At 33.7% G+C, this 14,376-nt stretch overlaps 1 protein-coding gene across 10 annotated transcripts; it reads left to right on the forward strand.

The window, feature by feature from the left end:
- The first annotated feature begins 1,539 nt into the window (after positions 1–1,539).
- LOC120071148 (membrane-bound O-acyltransferase gup1) lies at positions 1,540–13,449 on the forward strand. 10 transcript variants are annotated; one of them, XM_039023236.1, is made up of 21 exons: positions 1,540–1,786; positions 2,634–2,719; positions 2,864–3,060; positions 3,155–3,213; positions 3,365–3,546; positions 3,653–3,701; positions 5,260–5,363; positions 5,492–5,556; positions 6,202–6,272; positions 7,083–7,142; positions 7,293–7,406; positions 7,591–7,715; positions 7,794–7,845; positions 9,319–9,381; positions 9,640–9,749; positions 9,836–9,928; positions 10,030–10,111; positions 11,599–11,676; positions 12,500–12,575; positions 12,707–12,756; positions 12,882–13,449. In XM_039023236.1, exons 3-21 carry the CDS (start codon positions 2,931–2,933, stop codon positions 12,918–12,920), a joined length of 1,602 nt encoding a protein of 533 aa, XP_038879164.1. In that variant the 5' UTR covers positions 1,540–1,786; positions 2,634–2,719; positions 2,864–2,930; the 3' UTR covers positions 12,921–13,449. The 10 variants fall into 10 exon arrangements, with proteins under 10 accessions (XP_038879164.1, XP_038879163.1, XP_038879162.1 ...); XM_039023235.1 differs by having other exon boundaries at positions 2,883–3,060; XM_039023234.1 differs by having other exon boundaries at positions 2,931–3,060.
- Positions 13,450–14,376: the final 927 nt, after the last annotated feature.

Genomic DNA, 14,376 nt, shown 5'->3' on the forward strand with positions numbered 1-14,376 from the left:
AATGTTGCCTTACGATGAATTTCTTCAATTTTCTCAAAACTTATAAATAAATGCGGTCTAATATGGTCGTACTTCGAGAGGAGAAATTTAACATCAACATCGTCCATTAAGCATACTGGAGGAGAATCAATATCCATCTTATATGTCACCCTCATTATAATCTTGAACTCTGTTGAACTAACTTGCATGATCTCATATACTAGATTTACCAGCTTATTATACATCAATGTACTCGGAACTAGAAAACCCTTCAAACGGCTTCCAATATAGCGTTCTTCTATGCCATTCCATGTACCACCATAACATAAAAATATATACTTCTCCATCATTCAAGAAAAACAATACACAAAGGGAGTAGTTAGGAAAATTGGCTACTGTTAAATACTCGCCATACTCGATCCTCGCTACACGCTCTTTGCTACTGAATACTAGATACTCGATATTCTTAACTCGATGCTTAATGTTTCATAGCTTTCTCTCCCCTTATACTCGCTCCACTAGGAGCTACTCACATGTCTCAATGCATTCTCACAAACTCACACTCACTCGTTCTCTTTACTATGTTCATATGTCTCATACAACGTCAAAAAGGTAAAAAAAAGTGAACAAAAAAAGAGAAAAAAAGCTAACACATTTACTCACTTGAGGTGTGAGACAATATAGTGAAATGATCTGAATGCCTTTATAACTTGATTTTTGTCAAGAAAAACAGGCTTTGTGAAGTGGGTTTTTTGGAGGGAAAGTGAGCTTGATTTTCTCTTTTGTGTTTCAGTTCTGTTTGTTCTTAGTTAATATAAAAAAAATTACTTCACATTTCAAGAAATTGATTTGAAAGAATAGTGAGAATTGTCAGAAAATTCTCCAATTTGTGTATGTTCGTACATGAGCATTAACTACAAAGCAAGTCTTCTGATGGGCGTAGGCAATTCAAAATGATTGATATACATTAATCGAGTATCGAGTATACACGTATCGATTGCACAAGTATCGAGTGATCATGCATCTGGGTATCGAGTGACCGTGCATCGAGGATCTTATGACGAGCCAACAAAAAATAGGTAACGAGCCATCGAGGATTGAGTTCTTTGGTAGTAGTAGGCGCGTGAGGTGCATTTCAAAGGCGAAGCGGTAAAATCACATGTGGATGATGTTAGCAGAAGACTACTTTCCATTACTTTTTTTACAAGTGGTCATTTTTCATTTGGGTCTCCCAAATGAGACCGTACAAAAAACCTCACTAATATTTAGTTGACAACAAATATTATTGATTTATTTATGACTATGATTTATGTTAAAACAATCATATAATTATTATTTTATAATACTATATAATTTATAATACATTAAATAATACATATCTTAACTTTTTAAAAAAATATTGAATCTGTAACCTCTATTTCTAAATGTTTTTATCTTTATTTAATATAATTCTACCTTTTAGAATTTAAAATTCAAAGTCTGAATCAATAAAAACTTAAAAATGTCGTTATCAAAATTATAAATTTAGGAAACTAATTTTTAGAAACAAAATTTGGATTATCCAAGCAACACCGTGAATCTGAGAACATAATCGGATTCTCCAAAAACAGGCACTAAATTTTTTTTTTCCATTCAATTCATCATCATTTCTTCTTCTCTATGCCGTCTTCCTCTGCCAGCAGAGCTTACTGCCGTCGCCGCTCCCTCTCTCCGGTTTAGTTCCGCCTTCGCCGCTATCATTCTTCCACTCGAGCCGCCGTCGTTATCTTTCTTCCGCTCCTGCCACCGCAGCCTCCCTTTTTAGCGGGTTTGTTCTGATTTTATACTCTCTTGTTGTTAATGAAAGAATGGAGTCGTTTCGAGATTTCGATTTTTTTCAAATACAATAGCCGAACAGAAATGAAAAGGAATGCCTTGCGGGAAATTGGACTTTTGGAACTGCCTTTTGATTTATTGCATATATCTTTCACTTTGATCATTTAATTTCCTTGTTTATGCGTCCTTGAATTTTCCAGCATCTCCCACCTTTTCTATTAACTAGAGAATCAATCAAACTGATCTACCGTATTATCCAATTCTCTTCTAATTCCTAGCTTGTAGGAGTTATTTTCATTGATCGAACAACATGAGTCATATTTATGTTTGTAGATTTCAGTTGAGAAGAGATAATAGGTCTTTTTTGAAAGTTGAAATTTTGTCTCTCTCAGATTAACTAATACAATCACCAATGATAATTTTGAATTTGTTAGAAATAAGAACCGTCTTTGTTCTTTGTACTTTGTGTAGAACATGTTTAGGGTAGAATAGGCATATATTAAAACGTGGAGTACTTATAGTTAGGGGACCTATAGATTCTAGTTATAAATATGGATAAAGATGTGTGTGTGTGTCTGTATATATATAAAAGACTTTTCGCGACTTTAAACTAGTTGATTATAGACTTCTAGTTGAAAGGAACAATTTTGATTTCTAGTTAGAAGCTTCTTTCAGATTCCTTCTTCTTCCCCATAACCGCACCTAAAATGCTTTCTGTTTTTCTGCTAGGTATGATTTTCTTTCGTTTTTCTGAATTTGATCATTTCAATCCATCATTCACCCCCCATATCATTCTCTCCCCCCAATTTTACCATTCTGGGTACTGTTTTCTAATTCAGGCAGCAGAGTGCTGCATTTGTCAGGATGAAGACAGTCTCAATAACTTAGAAGCTCCTTGCATGTAGCTGTAGTCTTAACTCTGAAGGTATTGGCAACATATCCCTTTTTCTTAATTATTGGTTCAACATGGTTTATAATTTGGTTTATGAACAGAACTTCCCATTGCCATAGTTTATTAATTTGATCGTCTTTTCCACTACATTGTGTGTATAGTGGTTAAGAAAAACAGTTGTTTGGCTTTGGCTTAGGGAACTGTTGGGCTGCTACATCATCTAGCTTTGGTTCTTGGTTTTCAGATGGATAACAAGACTCTGTACGATGCTAGAATTGCGAGTAGTTGGAGGAGACATGAGCTGGGATTTCTGATTCTCTATGCGTTATCTTTTTACTTCTTTATAATTCATCGTTCCCTTCATCTTTCTCGAGGTACTCATTTTTTCTGTTTTAGCATTTCATATTCTATGTTGTACTGCTAAATTTCATAATTTCCTTTTTTTGTCATGCGTTTTTTGATTAACAGATCACTATGTCAAACTCTATGGCTTGCGTTCTGGTTGGATCTTTCCTCCTCGTCTCAATGTGTGCATTTTATTTCCTTTTCTATTGTTTGTGTTTTATTTATTTTTTATTTTTTAAATTTTATTTTATTTATTATTATTATTATTTTAACTAGTCATTTTTAAACCTGGAAGAAGTGAAGCTTTGTGTTGTTTCATATTTTCTGCGGTAGGATTTGTCAGATGCCCAGTGGAGAAACTTTCGAGGAAATCTGCCCATTCTAACTGTTGTTTTCCTAATTTACGCTTTGGTGGCAAATGTTTTGAGATCCCAGTTTCTTCTAAGGGCTAAAGGAATGTCAATTGTCTGGCTTATAATTTCATTCACTTACCTTTTGTATCTCCATCAAGCTTGGTATTTCCTCAAGACAATGCTGATAATACTGTTTGTACTTCAAACTATTTCATTTTCTTTTTTTAAATATTAATCACATGTACTTGTTTCTCCCTCCTTTATGCAGTGTCATATTCATCATCTCAATTGCCTCACTCAATTTTCTTATCATTAAGGTTTATACTGCTCCCTTTACATTTGCCCGCTTGTTATTATTATTTTTTTTGAAAAGGAAACAAAACTTTTCATTGATTTATGAAAAGAGACTAATGCTAAAAAATATATGATACAAGACACTACATATAAATAAATTAATACAAATAATGACAAATAACCCTTAAACTAAGAAAATAAAAGTGTGCCAATCCAAATGAATATCCTGAATGGAAAAATTATCAAAAGACTTCGATAAAGATTGCCGGGATGAGTTTTGAAGACGAGCAAAGCCCAAACGATATGACCAAGGAGTTAATTTATCGTGAAAAACTTTTTAAACATGCAATTCATTTAGATTCATTGATTTCAAATAAGGTTGCAAACTTGCAACAAGATATCCTTTTTTAATGTGATTGTTTAGTATGTAGGTGCATATTGCATAATGAATACATTATGATGAAATTTGCACTCATTGAGCTGATTTTGTTAGGTTTAGATTAGAATTGACTGATGATGCTTATGAATTATGATGTCGTCTTTATTACTTATGTCTCCTTCTCAATTTTAACAGGCATTGGGAGAAAGTGCCATTGCTCAACTACTTTTTCCTAATTTAGACTAAAGTCTGGAGTAGATTTTTGAACCAATATATAGGTATTTGGAATCAGGAAGAACTAAAATTGGCTCTTGGGAAGTCCTGATCAAATTTAAAGATTTTTATGCTTTTGTAGCACGTTGGGAAGCTTTGGAGACCATCCAACACCAATTTCCAAAATTTTATCTTTTAGACAAGGTATCCAGAGGGATAATTTTAGGCCTCCACTAGGGAATGTGTTGACATTCAGAAAGGTGGAGGGAACAATGTAACTTCCGGAAGTTAGTTAGTGTAGTTAGTTTGAGTGTAAGCATGAGGCAAGATATGAGCTTCCCCCTCAAATTAGTTAGTTTGGTTCCTGTAAGTTGAGTTGTGCACTCTTTCATTTAACAAATTGTAAACACCAGTGATGTAGAGTTATTCGGCTGGTCTTGTTTTGCTATGATTCTTGGTTGTAATTTTTGTACATATTCGTTAGTTGATGTTTTTGTTTATATTACAATCGACGGTGTTGGGCGGCGACGAGTGCCATTGATGGTGAAGGATGAAGATGGAAGAAGGAGAGGGAGAAAGAAGAGAGAGAAGGAAAAGTAAAAGATTTTTTTAAAAGTATAATAATTAAAAAATTAGATTCTTTTTTGATAGAAAGTAGGTGCCATGTTAGTTTTTCATTATTAATTAATTAACTGAAAAACTGACAGAGGGATCAAAAATGCTACCAAATGCAAACCTTAGGTAAAATTTTTGAGTTTGAAAATTCAGGGACCCAAATGCAACTTGAACCAAACTTCAAGGATGGAAACTATACTTTTTCCTAGTTGTATTCATTGGTACTTGTGTTATTACTTTCTTTTTGATAACAGGCACCCGTGTTATTTCGTGGACTTCCTTTTCATGGTTGTTAATAGTGATGTTTGTCATTTGTCATTTTATGGATAAGATATTTATCTTTGCCGGTTCTCCTTTGATTGAACTTCAAGCAGATCTTTGCTCGAACAAAGTCCTTTTTGTATCTACTCTGGACTTTCAACTTATATTTCCTTCTTTCTAATCGCGTATATGAAGGTTATTCATTCTCAGCAATTGGGTGAGTTTTGTTATTCTAGAATATTAAGCACATTTCAATGAGTAGTTGAAAGAGAGTTTTTCCTGTCGTCTTCTCTAGAATATGCTTACTACTAGCATTTACATTTTGCTTTTTCTTGTCATGGATAGACTACGGTGGTCATACTTGGACAACTTTCGAGGAACATTTAGGTGGCAGATTTGCTTTAACTTTGGTAATTTCTTATCGTTTATTCACTAATTATGGACCTATATCTGTGGTTCCATCCTAGTTGATACATCGATATCATTTGTTTTGAGAACTCGGCCTCATAAATCTGGGTACTCTCTTTTTTTTTTTTGGGGGGGGGGGGGGGGGGGGGGGGGGGTTGTGTGAATGAGTTACCTTTACTCTGTTTTGGAACTGGTAATATCAGACGATCAAGTTTAGGCATGGTATAAATATAGCTTGTCTCTTGGCTAGGAATTCAGGTGTTCCTTTTAACATAAGGTAAAAACCATAATTGGAGAATTGGGAAAAACAAGCATAAATATATATATATATATATATATTTTTAAAAAAACAATAACATTACCAAGTGGGACATAAATAATTTGATAACTTGAGAAATTGAAATCTATTGGTTAATGACACTAATTTTATAACTTGAGAAATTGAAATCTATTGGTTAATGGCACTCAGTCATTGTTGTTTTAAAATTGGAAAAGTAAATGTTTAATCAAAGCAAAGATCTACAGAGTTGTTCATGCTCTTTTAATTTGTTCAACAAGTTTTTTTTCCTTTGTAAATAGTGTAGAAAACTATCGAAATGAATATCCATCTGCTATTTTAATGTTTTATTTGAATTTGGTTCCAACAGTTGTTTTGCGCATGATAAGCTTTGGGTATGATTACCATTGGGCATATGGCCATTCTCATTTTGATCAGAAGGTATATTCGCATTCATTCTTGTTAATGGGAATTAATCTTTTTGTATGTTCCATTTATCATCGTAGTTTGTTTTTTTATATAAGATGTTGCTTTCTTGTTCTTACCAAAATCAACAATCATTAGTATTCTTTTTACTACTACTTTTACGGGCTTCGATCTCACGGACACATCTTAGGGGAAGAAGTGATTTGGTCAACATATAAAATTTAAAGTGAACCTCAGAGGAACTAAAGGAATTCCAAAATAGGCCTCTAGTTGCCATTACTGCATTTTCTTTGTTGTTTTAAAATTTATGATAAGGAAAAACAGAAGAGATTTTGAAGGATAAGTTTGATTATCGAGTCTGCTTCTGTTTGCACTAGAGTGAGTCTGTTATCCTATCTTTGCTTCAAGAATGTGTTGGCTAGATCTAGTTTCTTTTTGTGCAAGAATGTTGATGAAGTCATTATTTTTTTCCTCGATCATATCTAATCCACTTGACTAGATCTCATTTTATCTCCTCTTCTGTTTCTTTGTTCTTTTTAGTAGTTGATCTTATAATTCTTAAAAAGAACAAAATAAGTGAAAAATCGATCAATACCTTGACGCTTCCTTCTAATGAAAATGCAATTTTTGGCCCCCTAAAAATCTGTTCTATTTTTTTGAAACGGAAACAACGCTTTTTATTGTTGAAATGAAAAGAGACTAATGCTCGAAGTAGAATAAGTCATAATAAGCAAGATACAACAAATATAACCGAATATAGCCCATAGGTGAACTAGCCCATATTGTTGTTCTAATTGTATAGATTATGTTTTCTGGTGATTGCAGAAGCATAGTCAACGTTGTGAAGTTTGTAAATTGGGAGGAACTTGCTACCAACTTTTACAGGTTATTTGATGTTCACTGAAGATTGAAGTATAACTTTATTTAAAGTTTTCTTAAAAAAAAAAAAGACTTTATCTTTAGTTACTGGATCATTAAATGAATGAGGCACGAAGGTTTTGTTTGATACTTGCAAATACTTTTCTTTTTACCCAGGAGAAAGGTGTCCAAGATGACAAATTTACATTTACCATATACCTCTGCTACTTGGTCTTTGCGCCTCTTTATCTTGCTGGGCCAATTGTGAGCTTTAATGCATTTGCCTCGCAGGTCTGCCTTATTTGAATGCTTCTGATTCTATTTTAACCTTCTCTGCCCTTCCATTTGCAATTATGGTTTTGGTTCATTTCATTACTTTAATTTTTTTTAATTTCCAAACTTCATTCTGAGATCTTTACGACGGAATAAGTTTCTTGTTGCCTTCAATATGCTGAAATTCATTATTTTCTTGTAGCTAGATGTGCCACAGAATAATTACAAACTTAGAGATTTGGCTTGGTATGGTTTACGTTGGACATTCAGCTTTCTCCTAATGGAACTAATGACGCATCTTTTTCATTACAATGCCTTAGCTATCAGGTGAATTATATACAAACAGGTGTCGGGAGCTCCTTTTCTATTTACACATTGTAGTAACTTGATTTAACTCTTTGTCAGTGGTTTGTGGAAACAGCTATCTCCATTGGACGTGTTCATTATTGGATATGGGGTAAGATCACAACACAAACGATTATCTTGATTAAAACTCTCTTTGGCATGCATTTCTTATATGGAAATTCAGTAGTAATGCACACTGTACACGTTAGAAAGCATGTATAATTGGTCTTATCATAGTTGCTTCTGATGTTATAGAGATTTGTCATCCCTATCTCTATGTGAGAGTACTAGTTAGGACCTGGGGTATATGGGTAATATTAGTAGGATATCAGTAAGGAGTTTTATGGGTAATTAACTAGTGGTGTCTTGGTTATAAATAAGAGGTGTTGGGCACCTTAGCGGGAGTAGATCTTTTTGTTAGAATTTCCATTGTGGGACTTGGGGAAAGAGTAGCCCACTCAAAAGGCTATGATAAATTGTATTTTCTTTACTGATATTGTAATATATATTTTGTGTTTTATTGTATTTTTTGCACATTGAGTGCTCTTTCAAGAAAGGAAGAATGTAATATTTCTAAATATATTTTAGTAAGCATATTTAGATATCTTATCATCTTTGATGTAACCTAAGGGATAAAGGGAGAATATCCTCCAAGAATCAGGCTTTAGAATCTTTACTTGAATGAAAGTTGTGATGAATACATGAGAGGAATTCTCTATTTATAGAGAATTCAAAGCAAATTAAAACCCACTAGAAAACTAAAAGGATCAACCAATGACTTAACCAAGATTAATATGAATTTACTCTCTATCCTACCAAATCTTCCTTTCTTATAAATGTATCTTTGCAAGGAGATTTTGATTTCCACCCTCCTTCTCTTGAAGTCTTCTAGTTCTAAGTTTGAGGTAAAAGTTCTCACTTGCAAAGTATGCTTATGACATGATAAGAACAAGTAATATAAAATCAAGATATGAAGAATTATTCTAATTTTCTAAATTTGTGTGATTAAAAAAACGTATTGATGTATATAAACTTTTGTTTATATTGAATAAACCATTCTCTTTCATTTATTCTCAATGAAAATTGTTTCCATAAAAAGAAAAATGAACAAACCATGTGCATTGCATGCAAGTCACATGATATGCCGACGTCTGTAGTTCTGATGGTTTACTTTTGGGATTGTTTTTGATTGCGTTAAATTGTGGTCTTCGGTTCAAATCTTTTTGGAATTAGTCTATTACATTACTTTCAGCTAATTGATAAAACATATTCTAATTTCTTTGGTCTAAGGTGGATGTCTTGTATCACTCCTCTTGTGTAGTTCTTAATAATGAAAAAAATCTTATATCACTCTTGTATACATATTTATGATGAAAGTTTTGTTTTATTTTGTTTTTTTTTCTCTCTAAAAAAAAAAGAAAAAAAATACAGAAAACAGATGAGTGAAAATGAATACAAAACTAAACTATTACCAATGTCAATGGCCTGGAGTTACAAACTTACACTCTAGGATGCATTCTCTATTCCTTGAATGATTGAATTAAGTATTTAACACTCTTATGGTGTGACATTGTTACTGTGACAGGTCTTAAATTTTATGTGGCTAAAGTTTTTTCTCATATGGCGTTACTTCCGCTTATGGTCCCTGGTATGTGACCTGTTTGTGTTACATGTTCCCTTTTCTATGTGTGATGTGATGCTTATGTAAGAATATGGGTCTCTTCATATGTTCACAATAGCATGATATTATCTACTTTGATCCCATTCAATCTAAGCTTGTATAGTTGTATTCGTGGGACCCTGGTCTCATATACCATGGACTTCCCCATCTCAGAATTGAATTTGCAACCCTTATCAGTTTATTATTCTTTTGTGTTTTAGTGGTTACTTTATTGCATTATTGTAGATATGTGGCATTGATGTCCCAGAAAATATGCCAAGGTGCATCAATAATTGCTATAACTTGGAAGGATTCTGGAAAAGTTGGCATGCTTCTTACAACAAATGGCTTGTCAGGTGTAAACTTAGATTCTTGATATTAGATTTCTTTGGTTCTTCAATTTCTTCATCTGACTTGAAAGTTTTGTCTCATGTCATTAAAGGTATATGTACATTCCCCTCGGGGGATCCAAAAGGAAAGTGTTCAATGTTTGGATTGTATTCACATTTGTTGCAGTCTGGCATGATTTAGAATGGTAAACGGAGCATTCATATTATCATCCACGGTCCATTCAGTTATTAAGATGGAAGTACAGCTTATGCTATGCTATGTATGGTTAATATTTCATCGATGCAGGAAGCTCCTATGGTGGGCATGGTTGACATGTTTATTCTTTGTTCCTGAAATGATCATGAAGTCAGCAGTGAGTACGTTTAAGGTGATATTTCTTCTCTTTTTGTTCATTTACCATGAATCACAAACCTCAATATTCCTTTGTTATTCTTTTTCTCATTTAGCTACAATAATCAGTATTTACTGTACAAAAGGATTTGGGGTTGTACTCTCTCTTTTTTCAATCTAATAATCATTGAAGAGTATGTTTGTAGGTTTGCCATGGGATACGAAAATATATACAACAAACAGATAAAGAAAGGGATAATGTAGTGTACTCAATCAAGTATTAAACCGTAAATCCCTGAGAATGCAAATTCTCTTTTCAGATGCAGTTATTTCCTAAAAAAGGAAAAAAAAACTTCTGCTGTGACTTTAGGGACACGGAACACGGACATGACACAATCCTGATGTGGTGACATGCCAATTTCCAAAAATGTAGGAAACAGGCTTTGAAGGGAAATGAAATAACCAAGTTCAACTAATAAGACTTGAGGAATCAAACTAAGAACTGCAAAATGACAATTAGGTCAAAAGATTAATAAGCTCCTATATTTATACACATTCTATAACACAGATAAACGAAATAAGCAAGCTCAGTTATAATACTTAATGAATCAACTTGTAGCTATATGATAAACGAAATCAGCTGCAACTGGGAGGTAGAGGCTAGAAAAACTTGCAAAGGATCACGGATTGGTGGGGAAGGGGGGTATATGCCTATCCTCTATCCCTCTCCCTCTTCTTTCTCCTTTTGATTTGTTTTGTTTTGTTTTTTTGTTGGAAAAAAAATTTGTGCAAAGGGAGGAAGGAGTAAGGGAAATAAAAGAGAAAAGGAAGGGGAAATAAAAAAAAAAAAAAAAAGAAGGTAAAGAAGAAAAGAGGAAAAAAAGAGGTGGAGATGATGATGACCGGTGGTGGTGGGTGACATTGATGGAGAAGGGAAAGGTTAGGAGGAGGAAGAGGGGGGAAATTGTTTTCTTAATAAGATTGGATTGCCACATCAGCTTCATGTTAATAATTAATGAAATATTGATGGCAGGGGCCAAATGTAGAGTTTGTAAATTCAAAAATTAAAATTCTAGTGAACTTAAACCTCGGGGACCAAAAGTGGAATTTTCTTAAAATCATATATAAGTTACTGTTTCATATTTGTTGATATTTTATGGATAAAATCATTTCAAGAAAATATGGGCTAACCATGTAAATTTACTAAGATATATATTTTTAAAGTTGAAGGGGTTTGACCCCCGAGCCTACAAATTAAATTATTCTTTGGCAGAGACTTGGAAGAAGCGGGATGTTGTGTATTTTATTACGTCTTGGTGTATGAATAATAGTTCTTTCTATAACTATATTGCTTACTACTGTCATTGCTCATCGCAAAAGTCCTCTGTTGCCCAAGTTAACTTGGTAGCAGAGAATGTATCGTTTTCCCCTATGGTTTTTATTTTTTCATTCTTTATAAAGATCTTGTTTCCTTCAAAATGAAAATGTCTTAGCAACTCGATCTTTTATTACTGATGTTATCAGGCTGAGAGTGCTATTACAGAGTTTGTTCTCCGAGAACTTGGTGCAATTGCTGGTGCCATCACAATCACCTGTCTCATGGTATGTCCATCGCAATCCTATCAGAGTTTTTTGTTATTTAGTTCAAGAAAATCTCAACGTTTTTTTTTTTTAAGTTCAATACCATGTAGGGGTGTGGGCCTTCGAACCTTTGGCCTTTTGAACAATTCAAAATATATACCTTAACCGGTACTATACTCGGTTGTAGGGGTGGAAACGGTTCGGTTCGGTTTGGTGGTCAAACCGAACCGAACCGATTTATTGGTTCAAACTGAACCGAATCGAACTGCATATGCGGTTCGGTTCGGTTTCAAATTCGGTTTTGACATTTTTAAAAAATCCATGTTATATTCTTTTTTAATTAAAAGCGGTTCGGTTCGGTTCGGTTTTAAATTCGGTTTTACTCTTTTTTTTAATATATAAATAAATATATATATATTAGTTAAAAACGGTTCGGTTCGGTTTTAAATTCGGTTTTACTCTTTTTTTTAATATATAAATAAATATATATATATTAGTTAAAAACGGTTCGGTTCGGTTTTAAATTCGGTTTTACTCTTTTTTTTAATATATAAATAAATATATATATATTAGTTAAAAACGGTTCGGTTCGGTTTTAAATTCGGTTTTTGAAAGTGAAACTGAACCGAACCGAATTTTTCGGTTTTACTTAGTTTTCGGTTCGGTTTGGTTCGGTTTTTGCGGTTTGAATGACCACCCCTACTCGGTTGGCATTTTTTATGCATTCATTATATTTCCCATTTGATCAATCAGAGTATTTTTGTGGAGTCAAATATGCCTTCACTCAAGAAAGGGAATCATGCTTATGTCAAAGAAACACGGCCTAATGATCTCCTTTATGCAGGTTGCAAACTTAGTTGGATATGTTATTGGACCATCAGGCATTAATTCTTTGGGATCTAGATTCCTGAACAAACAAGGTTCCGTATTAGTAGCGCATTAAAATCTTTTGTTCTTTTATTTTTATTCTTTTTCTTGTGAATTAATTATCTAATATAGAAAAAGAACTTACGAAGCCATTATGACCATACTAAAGAACAAACTTTTACAGGATTTCCTGTTCTGGGTGGCATGTTTGTAACATTTTATGTGGGGACAAAGGTAAGGACAAAGATATGCCTAGTCGTTCTTTTGAAAATAAAGTTTATATACCGTATCATATGCAGTGTGGAACTTTTTGTTCTTTGGTTTATCTGGCATTATTTATTATTATTTTTCTTTTGCAGCTCATGTTTCACATTCGCGATGCTGAACGGAAGAGGTAACAAGTGTTTTGTCAATGATATTGGACAAACACTATAGCGTGAAGTGCAAGAGTTCAATTTTGAACCTGACTGTTGAAACATCAACGATGGTATCTGAGCATATGATAATGATACATGATGCGGTAGATCAATTCATGAGAACCTTTTCTCACATTAAGTTTTTTTCTGTCACCTTCCGGGCAAGCTGCTTTGATTTCCCTATAGCTTGCGTTCATCGGTGGCTACAATTTCCTCTATTTTCCCTCTGATGATACAGTGGACCAATTTGCAACGATATTCTTCTCGAGGAATCCCAAAACTTCAAAATTTTTTTGAAGGGAAAATATAATTTCAAGAAATCTAGAGATGATATTTTTGTTCTCTCACTTCTCATGCCCAAATATCCGCAATTCTTTTGTTAAACTACTGAGTAGAAATATTTTCTCTATTGACCACCTAATTGCAGCTGCAAGGAGCTACCTCGGTTAATGTTCGCCCCTTTATATAAAATTTGAAAGGTTAATACAAAGAATACTTTTTATTGGAAACACATTTGCCATAATGACTGAAAAATTTCCCATCCCCAGAGATTAGGAATCTCTTGAAGAATTACATGGCTGCTCAATATTTTTGAAAACTAAGTTATGCTATTACCAATTTAATGTCCATTTTGATTTTCTTTTTGTTACGTCTTTTGAGTTGAAAAGACTCGTGTACATGATAGGCATTTAATGAAACAAGCCTCTGCCCATACTTGCGTATTTACTTGTTAACCCTTTAATTTGAAGTTTTGAAAATCTGGGGCATTGGGTTTCTTCTATAGGTGTTAAGGATGGTAAAAAATATGGTTAAAATTTCATTTTATATTTTGATAGTTCTATTTTGGTCTTTTTCTTACTTTCAATGGTCTAGTTTTAATTCACAAAATTCACGTAGTTTTAATCCCCGATCTCTACTATTAAATTATTATTAACAATCAGATGAGTTGTTCAAGAAATATTAGGTACTTGGCCAAAGGAATGAGAATGACTTTATGCTTCAAGAGGAACTCCATTCTGAGTACAACGTAAGTCATCCATGCGCTTCCATTTGCCTATTTCCAGGGATACCCTTTTTGATGTCCCCACAACGGGGAATGCTTCAGAGTTAACAACTTTCATCTTGCTTGTGTCTCTTTTGACCTTCAATCTTAGACGTTGGGCCTCTGACTCCGAAATGAAATTATGGGTTGCCTTTTAGTCTACCATAGTGCCTTTTGCAAGTTTGAGTTGATGATTGCATCAATGACATAAGTCCCCTTTCTAAAGCATCCTTATGATAGGAAATTTTCTTTTGGATTGCTGACAAAAATTTCAATGCTCCCACTTAAGGAGTTTCCCAATTCTCTTCTTCCTTTTCAACTTTAACTTTGGCCTCTGTTTCACTATTATATTGTATCGAGGCTTGTAAGGCTGTCAAGGAAGCTCGATGCGGGCAC

Source organism: Benincasa hispida, chromosome 2, assembly GCF_009727055.1.
Source record: "Benincasa hispida cultivar B227 chromosome 2, ASM972705v1, whole genome shotgun sequence".
In the NCBI taxonomy this organism is placed as follows: Eukaryota; Viridiplantae; Streptophyta; class Magnoliopsida; order Cucurbitales; family Cucurbitaceae; genus Benincasa; species Benincasa hispida.